General features: G+C 46.6%; 1 protein-coding gene across 4 annotated transcripts in view; it reads right to left on the bottom strand.

The window, feature by feature from the left end:
- Positions 1-2,686: 2,686 nt before the first annotated feature.
- Positions 2,687-23,089, bottom strand: part of LDLRAD3 (low density lipoprotein receptor class A domain containing 3) — a 273,212-nt gene continuing 252,809 nt past the window's right edge. For all 4 annotated transcript variants that reach the window (XM_061381148.1, XM_061381149.1, XM_061381147.1 and 1 more), the window contains exons 5-6: positions 7,338-7,683; positions 2,687-5,605 (exon numbers count right to left, since the gene is read on the bottom strand). In XM_061381148.1, coding sequence (XP_061237132.1) covers positions 5,368-5,605; positions 7,338-7,683 — 584 coding nt within the window. In that variant the 3' untranslated portion in view covers positions 2,687-5,367. The remainder of the gene's footprint in view (positions 5,606-7,337; positions 7,684-23,089) is intronic.

Genomic DNA, 23,089 nt, shown 5'->3' with positions numbered 1-23,089 from the left:
ACTCTCATCTCAGGCTGGAAATCATGCTTCCTGGAATCCCCTTTCCTCCGTGGTTCTAGGGGGCAAGTGTGTCAATGAAAAGGGCTCACGTGAGACTTGCAGGCAGAAGTGTATTAAGTCATTACTCTGGACTAGGATGAGTGGCCATGTGATTCAAGTCCTCTCCATGAGCTAAGTCACTGAAGTACCATCTTGGACTTATTATAGCCTTCCTGTTCACCCTTGCAAGCTCCTGGTTGTCCATCTGTCCCAGGCTTAGGCTGGTATCATTGGTAATTATGTCTGGGATCCTCCAGCTGCAGCCTTCTAGGCATTGCTCTGCCAGCTCTTTCAGGGTCAGTATAATTCCTTATCTCCATCTTCAATTCCTTATTCCTGTAACACTTGTAGTGGCTCTGACTGATCCCAGCTGAAACACCGGGAAAAGATAAACATCATTTTCACAAAGAGGCACTTATTAGATCTAAGTCAAGATAGCAACTAGGTCAAGATACTCACATTCCATCACTTTCTGGCAACTGATTCCAACTAGAGAGATGAGTTATTTAAATAGTTTGTCACTTACAAGGAAACTAACCCCTTCTTCTCTTTCTATAATACCCTGAAAACTCGTTTCCTGCTTGAACGCGGTATCAGTTCCTCATCTCTGAACTGGGGATATCATCCTCTCCAGACAGGATCTGTGGTGCTAGGAAGTTCACTGAAGGCAATTTCCTTTAGTTCTCAGAGAGTATCTTTTGTTTTTCTTTAGAACTTTTTATTTTGTATTGGGGTATAGCTTATCAACAATAGTTAACTGTGATCGTTTCAGGTGAACAGTGAAGGGACTCAGCTCAGGGAGAATCTCTTTTTCTTAGATCGTGAACCTGGATATTCTGGGACTCTATTTTCCACCACATTTTATAAAGCCAAGAAGTCATGGCTTGACATGGATAAAGCAGGATGCAGAAGTCAGAGAGGGCAAAACAGATCCCTAATGACAGCCGTTGAACAAAAGAATTCAGCCCTGCCCCAAACCAATTTCCATATATTTGAATATGATTGCATTTAGCCAATACATCTTCTAAAATTTAACACAATTCAGCTTGTGTGAGTGGGATTACTTACAACTATCACTTACAACCAGGGATTCTATTAACATTCCCATTCACTTGTTATAACTACAGGATGTCAAGAAAGTCTGGGTATTTTCTCACTGGATGCATCTCTTCTCCTGTGAACATGTACCACACCTCCACTGCAGCCGTCTGAAGCTCCTTCTTCCTTGTACTGTTCATTCTTTGAATCTACTGCCTTGCTTGAGGGCAGCAAGTTAAATTGAGAAGATGAACACTACCTCCCAGCTCATTTATCCCCATGAACTTTTCTCTACGAGACAGACTGTTGTGATACTTTATCTTAGAGAATCCTTACCGAGAGTAGATTTTCAACCAAGACCTTGGCATTCAACTCACTGTTTTAGGGCCTCGCTGGGAAAGTCTCTACTCATCATAAACCTGTATTTCTTTATTCATTGGAAAAGAGCTAAGAGGGTCAATTAAAATGAATTTCACAGGTCCTTGAACTGCCTTCTTCCTATGTTCTTCCATTTTTAATTTTTTGGAGGTTGGTGCCATTTTGAGGGTTCCAGTATCCGAGGCCAACCATTACTGTGCTGTTTCTTTTCTTTTCATGGGCTTCAGATCCATGAACACGATGTAGGAATGAGCCATTAAGTTAGGGGTGGGCAAATGACAAGGCCAGATCCAGCCCATTTTGGTAGTTACTGGAACACAGGCACATCTATGAATTTATGTATTGTCTATGGCTGTTTTTGTAGTTGCTACAGAAACCCTATGGCTGCAAAGCCAGTATTGTATTATCTGACTCTTTACACAAAAAGTTTACTGATCTCTGCTCTAGATTAGTGTTTCTCAACTGTTTTCTCAACTTAGTACCCATAAAAATGATACTGTAAGAGATGAAGGAGCTCACATCTTGATAAGCTTTTGGGGGCACATGGTTCTGGAAGGTCTCCCTAGACCACTTGGGGCAGGACATGACCTGGAATATGCTTGGGATACTACTAGTCTTCTTGCCAACACCTCTGGGTACTGACACATGATCTACACCTTAATTTTGTAGGTCCTGTGTTTCGACTCCCACCGATTTTGATTTTGGTCAAGACCAAGTTTACTATTGTTCATGAGTGGTGGTGGGGGTGGGGGTGACCTCATGGGTGTCCTGACTTCCTGTGCAACTGTCCCTGTAGCATAAAACGAGACTTATAAGAGTGCAAAGATGCTCCCATCACTGGTGAACCTTCAGAGCCATCTGTGGTTCCAAGCTGTTCACCAGCACACCTGTGCCAGAGTCAGCACATGTCCTGAGTATGTGGTCAGAACCTGTTCACTATCACAGCCACGTGCCCCTTTCCCTCAGACACTGAAGTCACTCTGGGCACAGTTAATGTCCATCTTCTGAACTGACATCCCAGGTCCCTCCATAATGGACTGGTGTCCATGACTTTAGCTCTGAATTCCAAGCATGCCAGTTGTGGAATCCTTACACACCCATCATATTTTGAGGGCCCATCAATATTCTCTTCTCTTCTCATTTTATTAGGGTATACACTCATTGCAGAAGGCGCGACAGAAGCAGCTGTCCACTGAGCAATAAAGGGGGTTAAGAATCATTTACACCAACAGAAAGAATGAAACTGCAAATTTATTTGAAAGTATAAAAATTAAAAAAAAAAACCTAATCAAAAAAGCAACCACACATAACCTTTCCAGTTTACATCAACTTTGAACATCACATGCTATTTATTAACCACTTCCTTGTGTTTTTAAAAAATGTCAATTTCAAAGTAAAGGGATTGAGGGCAGGTGATAAGTGACTGATCACAGTGGAACGATTTCAATGCTAAAATAAATGCTGATCTTATTTGAGAAAAGGGAGCAGAGATGATTTTCTGGTTGGCACAGATTTATGCCATGTATTTAAAAAATATCCTGGTTGGAATGAGTTAAAGAAATAATGCTGGCCACTTATTTGCTATCTTAAGTAGGGGAAAAAACAAAACTCTGCTGCTTTGGTGTCCTATTTATATCTTTTTAAAAAACCCACCATTTAAAAACATCAAATCTATAATAAAAATGTCCCTGTGTTTATTTTAAAAAACAACATTAATAGGCTCTCCTTATCGACTAAGACCATTTGTCTTTCCTAAGATGCCTGGAAGCTGAAAAGTGCGTGAAATTAATTCACTGCACAATTAATTAAAATTAGAATCCTTTCCTCTAAACAATTTCCAGAGCACCAGAAAGAAGCAGGGGCCCACCAAGGGGAGAAACGAAGCCACTCTGACTCATATGATAGGAAATATTCGGCCAGAGTTCCTCACACTCTCTGGCTGCCACCTAAAGTTCTCTCTTCACTGGACTACTCAGAAAATAACGCGTGTTATTTTAAAAATGAAAAGACGTAAGCAACTAGGTTTCTTTTCTTAACTTGAAAATCACCAAGTGGCTAGCTTTCCTGTAGCACACTTTCAATTTGGTTAAAAAAAAAATCGTCTACAGAACAGGATCACTGAATGCCACTTCATCCCCCCTCCTGCAGGCTCTGTTTGAATTAGCATCAAAGAAGTTACTGAGCATGTGGGAAGCTGGTCTGCATGACAGCTGCCCCGAGTGGCTCTGCCTGGTTCCAGTTTTGTTCCCCCCATTCATCAGTGTGGTTTCTTGACAAATAACATCTACATTTCCACCCATGACTTCCTGAGGGGGTGGGCGCTGTGGCTGGCTGGGCACGGAGAAAGAGGACAGTGAGCCTGAACACAGAGACCATGAACTGAGGGAGAAAGGCATTGGTCTTTCTGTATCCTTCACGAACTCGATAAATAAAAACTCAAAGTGCAACAACGCACAGACGCCTGGCACACAGGGCAGTCTGGGGGCGGGGGGACTGGTAATTAGAGCTCAGCGGGACAAAGGCGTGATCTTTTGCATCTTTGCTTGGACCTCGCGAAATGGAAAAACAAAAGACAGCTCTCCTATACACATATAAATAGTCCCTTAACTAGAAGGGAAAAAACAAACACACTGTTTCAAATGCATTTCTAAGAGATTATAAAAACAAAAAGTCCGAATGGCAAATCTTGACTCCAAACTGTCTGTGATCCACGTCTCTCAGAGAAGAAACTATGGGATGTCTGGAGAGGTCTGATTCTTGCTCTGACCCTAATCCTAAATCTTGGTGCTGGTATCTGGCTAGGCCTCGGGAAGTGGGGGGTGAGTGCAGCCCAGGAATGGGGAGCTCTTGTGGCAGGTACTGAATTAGGTTTTCATGTGAGTTAGAAACCTACAGTGTCCTCAAGCCCAACTGCACAGGTAGAATGACTTCTGAGTGTCTGGGGGCACTTGGGAGATGAGGGTTGAAGCTGCATGAATGGGCAAGGCAGGCTGGGCGTGGTTTACGGGGACAGAAGGACCAGATCAGATTTCTGGCCAACTCAGGTTTAGTCCTCATCCCTTGGCTAAGGCAAGTCACAGCTGGGAGGGTGACAATCAGAAACCAGGGAAAGGACTGTGGACCAAAGCAGACCCGGGTTCTTGGCAGCCTGTATTTTAGGAGCTGAGAACTTGGATAAACTCGTGGTGGGGGCTCCCTGCTTATTCTGGGATGAGGCTGATGGTATATGATGCTGGAAAAAGCTCTCAAAATGCGGACTCTTGGGCAAATTGTTAAATCCAGAATCTCTCCAGAATTGATGGTTTCAGAGTCCTTGAGAAAACCAAACGACACTGCTGACTTCTGAAGGGCGCTACTCACAGCAGCAGTTTTCTTGGCCCCAGCCTCTGCTGACCCAAGAGCAACGTGCAGCCTAATGCAACCTCCAGTGACGGCCTCCTGGGAGGATCACCCAACCCGAATCCCCAGAGGGAGCTCTAAGTGACAGCCCACACAGAATTTGGTCCAGTCTCCTCTGCCCCTCTGAACATCCCATATGACACAAACACTGCTTTCTCAGTACCTAAGTACCACATTCGCCCGCCACCTACAAACTTATGCCACCACCTCAGCAAGATTCCAACAGTAACAGAAGAATGACGTGGAGAGCGAGGCTGTGATCCTCGGCCTCGAGGGAAGAGTAAGTAAGTGCCCAGAAAAGATGTACCATACAACAGGAAACTGAGAGGCAGAATAAGGCAGGTCACCCTCCAAAGAACATTCCTGAAACCTGGGCAAGGAGGTGACTGGAGAGACAGCTGACACTCCAAATCACTCCTTGAGGGACCCCGAGGAGCCTCCCGTAAGCGCAAGTTGTTAGGACAGCCAAGGTCAGAGCAGATGAACCCATAGAGACTTTGGAAGAGCCGGAGTTTATACGTCTTCAGTGCCCTGGCTGGGCGCGGAGTCCCTGGGCTCAGCGGTGCCCTCCTGCGGGTCAGGATGCCCCGGGCTGTGGCTGGTGTCGTCCACGCTCAGGAGGCTGCTGGCTGCCTGGGAGCTGGCGCTGTCAGCACTGCCGGACCGGGAGCGGTAAGGGGGCAGGTCGGCTTGGTTCAGAGACTCAGTGTCTGAAGAGTAGGGTGGCGGAGGAAGGTCGTACCAGGCGGGTCTGCGATGAAGAGAGCAGGGTCGGGTGAGGAGCAGGGTTGGGGGGAAGGGAGAGAGAAGAGAACACATTAGGAACCCAGGCATGGCAGGCAATGCTGACTTCTGTCTGTTTTTGAGTGGATGATGATGTCAGGATCAAGACTTTTCCCTCCGAGGAGAAAGGCAATCCTAGTACTAGACAAACCAGTGATGAGCAATAAGATGAAGGGAAGGGATCAAAGGTCAGTGTGCTCTGGCTGGCTTGTGCCAACTGTACAATGCCAAAGACATAACCTTTGGGAGGGGGAATTCTAAGAAGCCCCCAGCTCATCCTGGGTGCTTCAGCAGGGATGCAGCTGGCCTGAGGTTTTCATGGAGACCTTAACGATCCACAGAACTGGGGGTCCTTACTGAAAGCCAACTCTTCCTGGTTTTCTGGACTTGGGTAAGTGAGAGGACCTCCTCTCAAACCCTCTACAGATAGCATCCCTATCTGTAGAAGGGCATAATAATGATACCTCACTTGCATTGAGATAACTTCAAAGGCATTTTCTTTTCCAGCTCTCATTTACAGAAGGCTTATTGTGAGTCAGGCATTGTGCCACCCACCTTATATCCTTTATTTTATTTTATTTAGCATTCAGAAGAATGCTAGAGGGAGCCATTACTTGTATGCCCATTGTACTGGGGAGGAAACTGAGGCAAAGGGGCATTAGACAGCTTGCATGGGATCACAAAGAGCTAGTAAGCAGCAGTGCTAGGATTTGAACCCAGGAGTTCTGTTTCCAGATGCAGCAATTTTAAGCTTGCTCTACATCTGATGGTCCAAATGAGTGAGGTTCTGTGTTCTCAGTGCTTATTTGCAAAGATGGCCTTAAGCACCAGGCCCTGGAGCTTTGTTTATCTTTTATGAGGAGGAAAAATGAAGATTAATACAAGAGCTGTCACTGGACGGGCTTAAGGAAGAGCCCAGGTAGTCCAGGAACACTGCCTGCAAAATGCCTCACCAGTGAGTCCCAGGCTTATAGAAGAGGGATCCTGCAGGGTAGGGGATGCTGAGAACAGGGGGCTCAGGTAGCTCTGGTTCTGGGACTTCAAAGTGGGGTCTCTGGGATACGCTGGAGGTCACCAAAGGACAGAAGAAGGCTGAGTATGCAGGACTGAGGTCCACTACTTGCCCCAACTACAGAATTCTGCATTTGATTTTGTGTGTTGGGGTTTCTTGTACAGCTCCATCTGCAATGAGGGTTCTAAGCTTGAGAATGTTCTAGTTCATCTCCTTTATCTTATAGATGATGCCATGCAATGTTAAGGAACTTATTTATTCACCCACTCATTCATTCATTCATTCAATTAGAAATCAAACCTCCAACACGGGCACTGTTCTGTGGTAGCAGGTGAGTCCCCAGAGCTGGGCACATGTGTCCATGTGGCATTACCAGGGAGCAGGAGGGATCTGAACTGGCTAGGATCCTAGCTGTTTGTCCTCAGATGAGTAACTGAAAAACTCAGTTTTCTCACCTGCAAAACTGAGGCAAATATAACTTTGCTTGGTGAGTTGCTATGAGGATTAAGTGAGATGATACCTGTGAACTGTTTTGCAAAGACTCAGTACAAGTCAGACGCTGCGGTGCCTTCGCAGCTGCATGCAGGCTCCTGGCAAGACCAGGATCCCGGGCGTGTGCACAGACTCTGCCCCTAAGTGGGATGACGTCCCTCCCTGACCGCCGCAGGGTCTCCCATCCAGCACACACCTTTGATCCAGCAGGGCCTCTGAGTAGGAGGGCGGGGAGCCCACTTCCGACGCGTTCTGCTCGGCCTGGCTGGCCACGTACTGGATGCCGTTGTTGACGTTGTAGGTGACGTTGCAGCGGTGGGGGTGGTCCAGGACCACCAGGCGGGAGAGTAGCACAGGGTGCTGCAGCCGGTGCACCGGCAGCGTCATGAGGTTGTTGCGCTTCCGCTGGTGGTGCAGGACCAGCGCCAGCAGGGCCACCACCAGCACGAAGATGACGGAGCTGCCGATGATGGCATAGGTGATGCTGGGGTAGTACACGAGCTGGTTCTCCGAGGTCACAAACACCTGCCCGCTGCCTGGTTCTGGGAAACCCCAGAGGGGAGAGAAAAGGAGAGAGGTTACCAGGTTGCTTCACTCACGTGCCTCGAAGTCAGCCCCAGGAAGGGCGTGCGATGTTCCAGCAGCACCATTTGCAGTAGCCGAAAAGTGGAAACCACCCCAATGTCCACCGACTGGTGGATAGATAAACAAAACGTGGACTGTCCATACCATGGAATATTATCAGGCCATAAAGACTACTGATGCATGCTATGATACAGATGAGACCTCAAAACATTATGCTAAGCGAAATAAGCTAGACACAAGAGACCACATATCGTATGATTCCATTTATATGAAATGTTCAGGAAAAGCAAATTCATAGGGACAAAAAGCTGATTAATGGTTGCCTGGGGCATGGGGACTCACTGGTGATGGGCATTGGGGATCTTGCTGGGGAGATGGGACTGCTGTAAAACTGGATGTGGTGATGGCCGCACTAATTGATACATTTACTAAAACTCATTGAATTGTACAGTTAAAATGGGCAAATTTTATATTATGTAATACATTCTAAGTTGTTTCAGTCGTGTCCGACTCTTTGTGACCCCATGGACTGTAGCCTGCCAGGCTCTGTCCGTGGGATTTCCCAAGCAAAATAATACTGGAGTGGGTTGCCATTTCCTCCTCCAGGGGATCTTCTCAACCCAGGGATGGAACCCGCATCTCTTATGGCTCCTGCATAGGCAGGTGGATTCTTTATTTACCACTAGTGCCGCCTGGGAAGCCATATAGAATGTAAATTATACCTCAATAAAGTCATTAAAAAAAATCAGCCCAGGAGACTATAATATCCAGGGAACAGGAGTGATAATTACTATGACAGAAAACAGTTTTTCTCTGGAAGTTTATATGTATGAGGCACACCAGTATGTCTGGGGGTTCCTTATGTTGGTGAAGTACTTATTTCATGCCTGGCCCTTTGCCAAGCTTTCAAGATGAAAAGCCAGCATTGCACAGGCTAAAATCATGGACTCTGGAGCCATTCAACCCCTAGCAATTCAACTGACTGGCTGTGTGCCCTTTGGAAAGTGGCCAACCTCTCTGTGCTGTAATTTGCTCATCTGTGAAATGGGGATGGTATTAGGCCCCACCGCACTGGGCTGTTCCCAGTGGGAAATGAGTGACTCATTAACAAACACTTAGAAAAACAGCGGCCACACTGTGGGTGTTCCAGGCACACATATACGTACTTCATCACATCTATGGGACTCACAGCAACTCCGGGAAGTAGGTGTTGTAACTGCTTCTTACTAGAGAGGTTGGGTCCCCTGACCAGGGTCACAGGGTCAGGAGGTGATGGGCTGTGCCTGATTTGAGCCCCAGTGGTCTGACTTCAGAGCCTCGCCCCTAACACTTTGCCCGCAGCCCCCTAACAAGGCCCGCTAGGCAAGCAGCAGGCATTTGCTCAGGGCTTTTGGATGAAAGCCTGAAACCTGCCCCCCTCCCCCTGCAGGATGCCAGTCCACTCCTCTCCACTTGGAGCAACAGCCCCCACTTCACATACGCAGGGGAAGGGTTTCCCACCAGCAGGACACAGCTGGCAAGGGTGGCCAGGTCCAGGTGGGCCCAGGAAACCAGAGCGGTCCTTCCTTGGGGAAAGCTGGAAGATCCACAACTACCCCCCAGCTGTGGCCCAGCCGCAAGAATCATCTAGATGCAGCCTAAGTGAGCAAGTCTGAGACCACACGCCGTGCCCGGTCACCCTCTGCAGCTGCGAGGAGGTCGGAGTGGGTCCTCAGCGGCCAGTGTGAGCTCTGAAGTGGAAGCAGCACTGTGCTGGCAGCTCCAGCCCCGGGCTGAGCTTTCCCACACCCTCGTCACTAGATCGCCATGTGCACAATGTTTTATTTCACCTTCTGTATATACTACAGTGTGCTCACCACCAAAAACTCAGTTCTCACTCACCACGGACTTCCCCAGTGGCTCCGTGGTAAAGAATCTGCTTGCGATGCAGGGGACGTGAGTTCAATCCCCGAGTTGGGAAGATCCCCTGGAGAAGGGAATGGCAACCCACTCCAGTATTCTTGCCTGGAGAACCCCATGGACAGAGGAGCCTGGTGGGCTACAGTCCACGGGGTTGCAAGAATCATACCCGACTTAGCAACTAAGCCACTGCTGCTCATCACCACCACACAGTTGGCCGTCTTGACCCATTTCATCCTCCCCCCACCCCCGCCCCTCTGGTAACCACCACTCTCCTCCCCGCACCTCCGTATTTTGTTTGATTTGGTCTGTTCCCTTATTTTGTTTGTATTTTATATTCCATATATGTATGAAATCACACAGTGTTTGTCTTTCTCCATCTGACATCTCACTTAGCACCATACTCTCCAGGTACCGCGGCAAGATTTCATTTTTTATGGCTGAGTAGTAATCCACGTGTGTGCATATGTGCGTGTTTGTGTGTATACACACACAGACCACATCTTTTCTGTCCATTCATTCTTCTGTCGATGGACACTCAGGTTGTTTCCATATCTCGACTACTGTAAATAATGCTGCAATGAACACAGGGGTGCACATATCTTTTCAAACGAGTATTTTCATATTCCTTGAATAAACTCAGAAGTGGAGTCGCTGGATCACCCGGTATTCCAATTTTTACATTTCTGAGGAACCTGTATACCGTTTTCCATAGTGACTGCACCAATTTGCATTCCCTTCAACAGTGCATGAGGAATCCCTTTCCTCTTTTCTATTGTCGTAAAAATACACGTAACATAAAATTTACCATTTTAACCAATTTCAGGTGAGCAGTTCGGCGACGTGAAGTTACATTCACACTGTTGTGCAAGCACCACCATGATCCATCTCGAGACTTTTTCATCATCGCAAACTAGTGATGTGAATTCTTAGTGTTTGCATGCTTTCTGTTACCCTCACCAGCTTCACTAGACCAGAGAGAATGGCTGGGAAAGCCCCTTTTGGTGGGGGGTGGTGTTGGGGAGAGAACTGCTGAGTCCCTTCCAGGAAGATGCACCTCCTTCTTTATTTTTGATTACACTGGGTCTTTGCTGCTGCGCACGGGCTTTCTCTGTGAGGAGCAGAAGCTACTGTCTGGCTGTGGTGTGTGGTTTCCTCACTGCGGTAGCCTCTCTTGTTGCAGAGCATGGGCTCTAGGTGTGCAGACTCCGTAGCTGCTGCACATGGGCTTGGGCGCCCTGAGGCTTGTGGGGTCCTAGCTCCTGGACCAGGGATCCCACTCATGTCCCTTACATTGGCAGGTAGGCTCTTAATCACTAGACCATCAGCAAAGTCCCTGAGCTGGACTTCTTAAAAGTTGATGGATTTTCACACAGAAAACAAATGGTTCCAGAGATCTTAAAACAGTGACTTGCATGTAACCGCTTGAGGTTTTAAGAATCCAGGAGGGAGCTCTTAATGAATGGAGTGTAAAATGCTTGCTGGCGAGAAGTGGTGACCACATTTGCTCGAGAAATTATGATGTTACATAACTCAGGGGTGCCTGGTTTCCGTTCTGTATGTAAAATGTCATCTTGCATTAATTCATTAACTAGACTCACTTTTCTTAAGAGCTTAATGAGCCCGCGAGCCAAATTACTAATATCAGAGTTGCCTGGGACCTGAGTTCCAAGTGCATAATCCATGGATAATGAAGTTTCCATTTGTTCTGGCTTTCCCTCAAGCTCATGCCCTCCTACTCCACCGTCAAACAGCTTGAACTCCTGTCCTGCATCTGTGGCTTCTGCTGCATTAATTCCAAGCAATCTGGTTACCACCAGGGACCACTGTGTGCTCAAAGCTTCCGGGGCTCTGGCTGCTGCGCGTGGCGGAGACGGCCGTGCCCCAGGTCTCTCATCACCTCAGTCACAGCTTTGTGTAGTTACCGTGACAGTTTTCCAGCAGACGGTAGATGTCCTGGGGAGGAGGAGGGCCTTTTTCTAATTCATACAGAGGCGCCGTCCGCACTGACAGAGGGACTAAAGCAGTGGACACTTGCGACTTGGAGTTCCTTTGCTTCTAAAACATTCCCTCCTCCAGATTCAAATTATATTTCCTCTTAGCATACAATTATTCACCTCTCAGACTGGGCTTCTCTAGTAGCTCGGACAGTAAAGAATCTGTCTGCAATGCGGGAGACTTGGGTTTGATCCCTGGATCGGGAAGATCCCCTGGAGAAGGGAGTGGCTACCCACTCCAGAATGCTTGCTTAGTGAATTCCATGGAGAGAGGAGCTTCATGGGCTACAGTCCATGGGGTTGCAAAGAGTCGGGCACGACCAAGAGACTAACACTTTCACTACTTTCAGACTAGGCAAAGGTGAAATACGAGTTCACATCTTGCCAGGAAAACAGATATAATTATTCATGCCTGACTTGTAGGAGGGTAAATTGTTACAAACTAGGGCAGTGATGGGGTTAACAATATAGATCAAAATAACAAATGTACATTAACGATATATACCTAAACAGAGAAAGTACATATCATTTGACCCAGCCTTTCCACTCTTATGAATCTAACAACAGATATATTTATGCAAATGAGAAACAACTCTTTAATACAAGTATTCATGGAAGTATTGTTCACAATAGCAAATATATCTAGAAAGATATATCAAGAAAAGATCTAAATGTCCATCATTTATGGACTGGCTAAATAAATTATGGTGCATCCAGACAGTATCACACCTATTTAAGTATAAACTGATGTGAAATAGTCTGAAAGATATCGTGCTAAGTTGTAGTGGGGGGGGGGGAAGTCCAGTATAGAATGTTTTGAATATTTCTAGAAGGACACAGAACTAGTACAACGGGGAGAGAACTTTCCCAGTACTTTCCATTATTTACTCTTTTCTACTCTTTATTATTTATACTGTATTATCCAGTCAAAAAATAAGCATCTTGTCTCTTCTTCTGGCTCTGCCTAGGCTGAGGCGTGTAGAGGTTTTCCTTCCTTCTCTCCCTGTCGTGTGAGGGCTCCTGGGGTTCATGTTTCACTGTCACTCACTCACTCAAAATCCCTGAGTGCAGAGTTCGTGTTCTAGAAGGGACACTGCCCTGTTCAAATGGATGCCTCACCATTATCCTGAAAACTGCGTTGCTTCTTAAAAAAATTATTTTTAAAGTTAATTTTCCTCTAGATTAAGTATTTTTAAAGGCCAAGTTTATTGAAGGATAACTGACACACAATAAAACTCACCCTTTTAAAATGTACCGTTAGATGAGCTGTAAGGAAGATCCCCTGGACGAGGCACAGCAACCCACTCCAGTATTCTTGCCTGGAGAATCCCACGACAGAGGGGTCTGGGGGTCTACTGTCCACAGGGTTGCAAAGAGTTGGATGCGACTGAAGCGACTTAGCACACACACGCAACTAAATGCAACAGTTGCATAAACATCACCACAAGCAAGGTATCAACCCTTTCCATCCCTCCCCTTGTTAGCAGCCGCTGGAAGCCCTTGGTCTGTTTTCTGTCCAAATAGACTTATCATTTCCAGAAAGTCAGGGAAGGGAATCCTTCGGTAAGTAGCCTGTTGTGCGTGGCTTCTTTCACACAGCGTAATGCCTCTGAGATGCGCCCAGGCTCCTCTGAGTACAGTGTTCCTTGTGTGGATACTCACAACTTGTTTATCCCTTCACCCAGTTAATGGAAGGAAGTGGTTGCTTCTAGTTTCTGGAGTGCAGATCTTTACGCTGACATATATTTTCTTCTTTAGGGAGTATAAGCCTTTGACTGTGTGGATCACAATAAACTGGAAAATTCTGAAAGAGATGGGAATACCAGACCACCTGACCTGCCTCTTGAGAAACCTGTATGCAGGTCAGGAAGCAACAGTTAGAACTCGACATGGAACAACAGACTGGCTCCAAATAGGAAAAGGAGTACGTCAAGGCTGTATATTGTCACCCTGCTTATTTAACTTCTATGCAGAGTACATCATGAGAAACGCTGGGCTGGAAGAAGCACAAGCTGGAATCAAGATTGCCGGGAGAAATATCAATCACCTCAGATATGCAGATGACACCACCCTTATGACACAAAATGAAGAGGAACTAAAAAGCCCCTTGATGAAAGTGAAAGAGGAGAGTGAAAAAGTTGGCTTAAAGCTCAAAATTCAGAAAACTAAGATCATGGCATCCGGTCCCATCACTTCATGGGAAACAGATGGGGAAACAGTGGAAACTGTCAGACTTTATTTTTTGGGGCTCCAAAATCACTGCAGATGGTGATTGCAGCCATGAAATTAAAAGACGCTTACTCCTTGGAAGAAAAGTTATGACCAATCTAGATAGCATATTCAAAAGCAGAGACATTACTTTGCCAACAAATATCTGTCTAGTCAAGGCTATGGTTTTTCCAGTAGTCATGAATGGATGTGAGAGTTGGACTGTGATGAAGGCTGAGTGCCGAAGAATTGATGCTTTTGAACTGTGGTGCTGGAGAAGACTCTTGAGAGTCCCTTGGACTGCAAGGAGATCCAACCATTCCATTCTAAAGGAGATCAGCCCTGGGTGTTCTTTGGAAGGAATGATGCTAAAGCTGAAACTCCAGTACTTTGGCCATCTCATGCGAAGAGTTGACTCACTGGAAAAGACTCTGATGCTGGGAGGGATTGGGGGCAGGAGGAGAAGGGGACGACAGAGGATGAGATGGCTGGATGGCATCACCGACTTGATGGACGTGAGTTTGAGTGAAGTCCAGGAGTTGGTGATGGACAGGAAGGCCTGGCGTGCTGCGATTCATGGGTCACAAATAGTCGGACATGACTGAGCAACTGAACTGAACTGAGGCTGCTGGGTCATATGGAAGGTGTACGCTTAACTTTATTAGAAACTATCACACTGTTCAAGGTGGCTGTAGCACTAAGCCTTTCCCTAGTCGCTCTGCAACCTCATAGCACATAACATAGCTAGCCTTTTCAATTTCAGCCAGGCGCACAGGTGTGTAGTGGTACCTCACTGAGGTTTTGAGTTATTTCTCAGTGACTAATGATGTTGAGCATCTGTTCATGTGCTGATTTGCCATCTGTATATCTTCTTTGGTGAAACATCTATTTAAATCTCCTGTCCATTTCAAAACTGGCTTGTTTGACTACTTATTCAGTAGTAAGAGTCTGATAGACGTTCTGGGAGACAAATTCTTTTCCAGATGTGTGTCTCACAAATATTTTCTTCCAGACTGTGGCTTGGCTTTTCACCTACTTTACAGGATCTTTTTGAAGATAAGTGTTCAAAATTTTCTTATGAAATCCATTGTATTAATTATTTCTCTTGTGTTTTGTGCATTTTGTACTCTATCCAAGAAATCTTTGCCCAGAAGACGTTTTATAGCTTTAGCTCTTACATTTACATCTATCATCCATTGCAAGTTAATTTTTGTTTATGGTACAAGGTGAAGTTTAATGTTCTTTTTTCCCCTCCCTTTGGATATCCTATTGTTCCAGGACCATTTGTTGAAAAGTCTATCCTTTTTTATTTAATTACCTTGGCACCTTTGTTGAAAATCAATTGGGCATACAAGGCTGGGTCTATTTCTAAATGATCTATTCTGTTTGATTGAGTTACATGCCAGTCCTTATGCCAGCAAGTGTGCTGAGAACTACAGCTTTATAGCAAGTCTCAAAATCGGGTAGTGTGAATCCTGTGTTTTCTTTTCTTCCAAATTGAATTTTTCTGATTATAAAAATATATTAAAATTAAAATTTAAAGTGATATAGAAATGCTCATGACAGACAACCTCTCCCTCTCCCTCTCTACTAGAAAAAGAAGTTCACAGTCTGGTGTAGACTAGGGGTTGGAAACTTTTCTGCCAAGAGTCAGATAGTGTGTCGTATAGGTTCAGCCACAACCACTCAACTCTGTCTCTGAAGTGGTGGTGGTTTAGTTGCTAAGTTGTGTCCAGTCCTTGCAACCCCATGGGCTGTAGTCTGCCAGGCTCCTCTGTTCTTGGTATTTTCCAGGCAAGAATACTGGGCTGGGTTCCCATTTCCTTCTCCAGGGGATCTTCCTGACCCAGGAATCGAACCTGGGTCTCCTGCATTGCAGGCAGATTCTTTACCAACTGAGCTACAAGGGAAGCCCTCTGTAGTGCAAAGCAGTTGCAAACAGTACATCAATGAATGAGTGTATTTGTGTTCCAAATCTGATTTACAATGACAGGCAGCTGGACCAACCACTGAGAAACTATCATTTCATAGATTTCTCCAAGCCATTATTTATATTCTCTTACTGTGAGAATTCAGAGAAGGCAATGGCACCCCACTCCAGTACTCTTGCCTGGAAAATCCCATGGACGGAGGAGCCTGGTAGGCTGCAGTCCATGGGGTCGTTAGAGTCGGACACGACTGAGCGACTTCACTTTCACTTTTCACTTTCATGCATTGGAGAAGGAAATGGCAACCCACTCCAGTGTTCTTGCCTGGAGAATCCCAGGGATGGGGGAGCCTGGTGGGCTGCCGTCTATGGTGTCACACAGAGTCGGACACGACTGAAGCGACTTAGCAGCAGCAGCATTGTGAGACTTATGGGTGTATTACATGTATGTATGTGACCAGGTATTAGATTTTAACACGAAAAAAATTTTTCAGGAATTTATCAACTTCAGCTAAATAATCCTTTAGGAGAAGAGATAATAGTTCTTAAAATTTCCAGTTAAGGCAGAGAAAACAATTATTACATTTTACAACTGATTTCATTCTAAGTGTTCTTTTAATTCAGCTTCAGAAAGATTGTACTTTTTGAGGTCTTTAATGTGTAAAAATGCCTGAGTATCTTTATTAAGCCTGAATAATCATGTTACTATATATAATTTTCATATGTCAAAAGTTATTTAAAAAATCATATAGATATAGTTTCAAAAACTGTAGAGTCAAATAAAATAGAAGATTAGAAAGATAAAACCAGCCAAACAAAATACAGGCAGCAGATCAGATTCAGCTCCCTGGCCTTAGTTTGCTGACCCATTACGTAGAGATCCCTCAAAACTCTTCTTTGTGTATATACACACGTACTTTTCTTCAGGTTATACAGACATTTCTACAAATGGACATCTTTCCTCAGCTCCACACACATTTGTTAAGGAGCTATGTAGGATCCCACTACATACGTACCTCACAATTTATTTCACCAGTCCCTGACTTATGTACATTTTGGTTGTTTTTTTGGGGGGAGGGCACTAAATAAACAATGCTACAGTAATATTCAGGCAGACCAACGAGCCTATGACAGCCATGAGGGGAGGGCTGGGTTTACTGGTCTACCTTCTATACTCACTGCCCCAGACAAAGGATAAATACATTAGTCTTTGGTCACTGATACAGCGATTTCTTAGGATGGACTCTGGATGCTGGTTGTTTCCCAGGCCATCTAGTCTCTGGGGCTGTCCTGAACACTCTCCTTTTCTCTGACCACACTGAGCCACCAAGCGTGGTCAACTGCTGCTATGCAGGGCTTTTCCAGCCTCTGCTTCTGGTCTCCAACAGGTCCAGGACAGGATGAGAAACCTCCTTGTGGTCTTACTAGCTTTAGCCTCTTTATCCTCTAATCTTTCTGCAATATCCTCATCCATTTGAACACGACCCAGCTCTGTAGCTGTGGCATTCTTGTAAAGTTCTTCAGGTCCAGGGCTCTGAATGGCTCATATCACCCTCCCCAGCCACACATTCAGATTCTGCAGCCTTCCCTGCCTCGGCTTCTCAGTACCAACCCTGGAGGGTGTTAGAGTGCTGCATGGCTATTTGCTCTGTGACCTGACCCCCACTGAAATAGTACAAATAATACCAACAACCACCACCCATGTTTACTTTGAACTCAGAAACAGTAATAATAATGTTATCACCATCTTGATGATCACTGAAGCTCTCATTCTATCAGCAATATCTTATGTGTTTACACATGAATTCTGATTTTGTAATCCTTAAGCCATCTGCAGTGAGTTGGACGATGTCCCTCCATCCAACTAGGAACCTCAGAATGTGACTTTCTTTGACATAATGATCTCTGAAGAAATAATTAAGGTAAAGACTTTGAGATGAATTAGGGTGAACTCTCAGAGTGTCCTTACGAGAGACAGAAAAGGAGAAGGCCCAGAAACAGACAAGGGAACAGTCATGCAGAGATGGAGGCAGAGGTTGCAGCCCCCAAGCAAAGGACACTAAAGCAGAGGAGAGGAGGGAGGCCTGACTCTCCTTAGAACCTCCACAAAGAACTAACCCTGCCAGTACCTGCATTTCAGACTTCCGGTCTCTAGAATTGTGAGAGAATAACTGTGCTATTGTTTTAAGCCACCGAGGTAGTAGCGATTTGTTTTGGCAGCCCTGGGAACCGGATACACCATCCTATGAAGTCGACCACTTTACAGAGGAGGAAATGGAGGGACAGGGAGGTTAAGTCACTTGCCCAAATCCTCCAGACACTCTGTTAATGATAATAGTAATAATAATAACAACTAGCTGATGTTAGAGCTGATTAGAGAGGGAACCAGGAGGAACCCGGCCAGTCTGGCTCCAGAATCCTTGCTCTTCACGCATGACTTTCTTTCACGTTCACCTGTCCTTCACCATGAAGAGGAGTTTCAGTGGGCAAAGGCTGGATTCTCCCGTTGGAGTCCTACTCAGGGCCAAACACAGCCATGGAAATACAGCAGGTATTCGGCAAGCACTTTTTTGTTTTGGCTGCATGGGCTCTTCGTTGTGGTGCGTGGCCTTCTCTTATTGCAGCACTCAGGCTTCCTTGCCCCATGGCATGTGGGATCTTAGTTCCCCGACTAGGGATTGAAACCATGACCCCTGCATTGGAAGGCCGGTTCTTAACCACTGGACCACCAGCAGAACTCCTGCAAGTACTTTTTGATATCTGTAAACTGCCTTTGAAACATGGGAATCCGCAACCTCTCCATTTACAGAAAGAGTCAAACACTGAATAAGGTGACCTTGACGAGGGGAACCTTGAAGCTGAGGCGAGTAGGCCCCCTACTGCTAATCTCCATCCCGTATGCACAATTTCACTTCATCCTTACAATAACCCTGCTTTACAGACAGGGAAACTGAAGCCCAGAGAGGTTAAGTAACTTATGGAAGGTCACAAAGCGAACACACGATACAACCAGTATTGGTGCCCAGGAGTCTGATGCCAGAAGCTGCCACATGGTCCCAGGCAGTTCTCTATGCCCTCCCCTCCCCCTTTCTGCTTCTCCTGTCCAGCTGTCACCCCACCTTATTGTTCTTACAACGGAGTCCTTTCTCCAGTAACTCCATTGACTCTGATCAATATATTCTCAAATGTCTTTGGTGAAATGCTAAGAGATATTTAATGAAAAAGGGTGCCTTGGTCAAAGAGGTATGAGAAAAAGTGGATTAGACAAATTAAGCCATTTTCTTTGTAGCTGTTCAGACCGCAAGCTCTGGAACCAAAGTGTCTAGATTCAATCCTTGGCTTCGCCACCTACTAGCTGTGTGACCTACAGCAAGTTACTCTACCTCTCTGTGCCTAAAAAGCCTCATCTGTGAAACAGGATAACAGCAGAACTCCCCCCACGGGGTTGTTTTATGGATAAAATGAGAACCTACATAAAAAAGAGTTTAGAACTTTGGTACACAGGAAATACTCAACAAAGCCTAGCTATTACTAATAGCTATCATTATAGGATTTTTCAGAGTTTTTATTAGGCAACTGTATATTGTGATCCTAAAGTCCATCCTAAAGGAAATCAGTCCTGAATATTCATTGCAAGGACTGATGCTGAAGCTGTAGCTCCAATACTTTGGCCACTTGATGCGAAGAACTGACTCATTTGAAAAGACCCTGATGCTGGGAAAGATTAAAGGCAGGAGGAGAAGGGCATGACAGAGGATGAGATGGTCGGATGGCATCACTGACTCAATGGACATGAATTTGAGTAAATTCTGGGAGTTGGCGATGGACAAGGAGGCCTGGCGTGCTGCAGTCCATGGGGTTGCAAAAAGTTGGACACGACTGAGTGGCTGAACTGAACTGAACTGATATACTGTGATGCTTCATGGGAGAATATGGCTATTTCATCAACCTGTTGCTTTTTGGACAGAACATACATACTAAGTTGCTTCAGTCGTGTTGGACTCTTTGCGACCCAACGGACTGTAGTCCATCAGGCTCCTCTGTCCATGGGATACTCTAGGAAAGAATCCTGGAGTGGGTTGCGATGCCCTCCTCCATTGATTGAGGATTGAACTGGCGCCTCCTGAGGCTCCTGCACTGTAGGCAGATTCTTTACCGCTGAGCCACTGGGGAAGCCCTGGACAGAACATAAATTACATTCTAAATAAGCATATTTCCAATATTCTGGAAGTCATCTTTTCACAGATCATAGGGGTATCCCTGGCCTTCAGGTATGTTGTTGGAGGAAGCTCTGTGGCTGCAGCTGCAAACCTAAGAGGCAGAAGGTGAGAAGCCGCTGCCTAGCACCCCTCCCCCTCTGAGCAGCAGTGGCACGCGTCTCCCAGGCCACACCCAGCACCCCCATCACTGACTTAAGTCGGCCAAGCACCAGGAGCCCAGCCTGCATGGCAGCTCCTGCGAATTAGATAAGAGATTCCATCACTGGGAAGGTTGCCCCACACCCCGCCATCTTGGCACCAAACAAGACCAAGTAGGCAGGAGCTGCTCCTGTTTAAACATGCAAAGAGCCCAAGGCTGCCCTGGGTCTGTTCTCTGGAAGCTTGAGTTCATCGTGGTCCCTGCATAATCAGTTCCTCAGTGCTCCATCTGTCTGTTAAACCTTATCACCCAGGGAAATGCTGAGTGAGCACACTTGGAGCTTTGAGTGCAGAGAGCTTGCTGAATAATTTAGGGGAAAGGGTTGGTAACAGAAGATTACAAGTGGGGCTCCCCAGGGGGAGTGTTATTGACCATGAACACATACATGGCTTCTGGAATTTCAGAAAATCTTAACATGATGACTAGGGCCGCTGCACCCCAGAGGGAAGGGCTATTCGCTTTGCACACACTGGGTCTTGTGCTTCGGTCCCAGCGCTGGCAGGACACAGAGTCCTCAAAGGGGAGCTCGGACACATCTGATCCCAAGCAGGACTCTGCCCAAAAGCCCCAGTCCTCATGTCCACATCCCATACCCACCATGGCTGCTGCCATCGTAGTAGCCATGTGACCTCCACCCTGCCCCCAATCTCTTTTCCCTGAGCTGTGGGGTGCGCCTTCTAAACCCTAAATTCATTAGCTCATGTTTATTCCACTCCTCTACTCAAAACCCCTTAGTGGCTTCCCACACACTCGGTTGTTGCTGTTCAGTCGCTCAGTCGTGTCTGACTCTGCGACCCCGTGGACTGCAGTGCTCCAGGCTTCCCCGTCCTTCACTATCTCCCAGAGTTTGCTCAAACTCATGCCTATTGAGCCAGTGATGCCGTCCAACCATCTCATCCTCTGTCGTCCCCTTCTCCTCCTGCCTTCAATCTTTCCCAGTATTAGGATCTTTTCCAGTGAGTCAGCTCTTCACATCAGGTGGCCAAAGTATTGGAACTTCAGCTTCAGCATCAGTCCTTCCAATGAATACTCAGGGTTGATTTTCTTTAGGATTGACTGGTTTGATCTCCTTGTTGTCCAAGCGACACTCAAGATAGTCGGTATAAGACCCCGAAGTCCTCACCATGGCCTCCCAGTCCTAAATGATCTTGCCTCTGATATCACTCCGACATTCACTCCTGCCCCTTCTCTGCCTCCTTCTGCTGCAGACCCACTGGCCTCCTTGCTGTTTCTAGGACACACCAGGCACATGCCTGCTGCAGGGCCTTTGCTCTTGTTGTACCATCTGCCCAGGACAGGCCTCCCTGGGCATCCTCATCATTTACACCAGATCCCACTCAAGTCTCTGTTCCTGGGTCAGTGTCATGGGGTGGCTTCCTGGGCCACTGGCATCCATTTCCACTCCTACCCTGCTTTATATGTCTCCATGGCACCCATGACCACCTGTCACTGTTCAGTGCATTTGTATCAAATCATCTCTCTCCTGCTGGAATGTAACTCTCTGTGGGCATACCTGGATTCCGCCCACTCATGGCTGCATCCGTGATGCCCAACACAGTGCTCTGTAAAGATGCGCTGGTGGAAACGAGCAGTGTCTCCAGCTCTGCGGCTCTGTCAGTCTCAGCGCACTGCATACCCGCCAGAAGCCCGACATCTTTCATGTGAGACTAAGCACCCTACGAGCCAAGTGCTTCGTGGCTATGAGCTCAGTTAGCTGCACAGATGAGAAAAATAAGTCTCAGAGAAGTAAGGTCACTTGCCCCAGACGACACAGCCAGGAAGAGACAGAGCTGAGACTGGAGCCCAGGTTTCCGACCACGCCTAGAGGACAAATGGGAAGGATGAAGTGAGCTCTGACCAGAGGCTGCCGGCCTGGGGAGGCTGGAGGCGGGCAGACTAGGCGTGGGCATCTGATGTGAGTGGCTGGGGAGGGATCATATTTGGTTTTCTCTGGTTGGTCCTAAAGCTGGAAATGGGGACAAAATTTAGGGAAGCTCTCAATTACTAATCAAATCTTGGATGCTTTGGGTTCACAGTTACAGGAGTTAATGATTGGCTCCCTGGGGTGATGTTAGAGGTGGGGGGTCAGAGTTCTGCTTTGACACGTGGTCTAGCCAATGTCCATCTGTATATTCTGTTTCCTGCAGACTATCCCAATCATACCCCCGGGTTTGGCCCAAATCCCACTTCTGCCTGTGTCCCCATGACATCCTGGTCAGGTTATTGCTCATTCTCCTCATTTGCAAAGTAGGCGCGGTAAACACCCAGCATGCAGCGTCTCTATGGGGCTTAGAGCTGACACAGGTGACGTCCCCACCCTGCAGCGGTGAGTCTAAGGTCATCGGGTACCTAGCTGCTCACGCAGGGAAGTGAGGTGTAGTGTGAATGAGGACAGGTCCAACCGATGAACCACAAATGGCGTGCATGATGGTCAGCTGACATTTGGGAGTCTGGTGGACAGGCTCAGGGCTCTAGTTCAGCTACAGACCTCATGAGTGATGCTGAGCAATTTCCTGCACCTTTCGAAGCCTCATCTGTAATGTCAGGATTAAAAACCTGCCTGCCTCAGCAGAGTTGACAGGAACATTAAAGACTGTTGTTTTCAATTTAAGCCAAGTGAACTGACTGTGAGCTGGCTGCTGTGACTTCCTCTTGTCTGTGCAAAGACACTGATCCCTTCACACCTGAGCTGACTGGCAGAGAAGAAGAAGTGGGAGAAGAGCCAGGATTTTAGGGAGAGGGAAATTGAGGCCTTCCAAAGCTTGTATAAGAGTTAAGGAAGGACGCCTGGTTGAGGCCATGTTCATTTATCACTTATGGAGCCCAGATTGATGGTCAGGCCCTGGGCTCAGAGCTGGGGATTCCAGCACCCAAATGGCAGAGACCTGACCCTGGGGATGCTCACATGGGAGA

Source organism: Bos javanicus, chromosome 15 (genome assembly GCF_032452875.1).
Source record: "Bos javanicus breed banteng chromosome 15, ARS-OSU_banteng_1.0, whole genome shotgun sequence".
Classification (NCBI taxonomy): domain Eukaryota; kingdom Metazoa; phylum Chordata; class Mammalia; order Artiodactyla; family Bovidae; genus Bos; species Bos javanicus.
The sequence above is the reverse complement of the archived record's forward strand: the minus strand, read 5'-3'. Positions and strand labels throughout refer to the sequence as shown.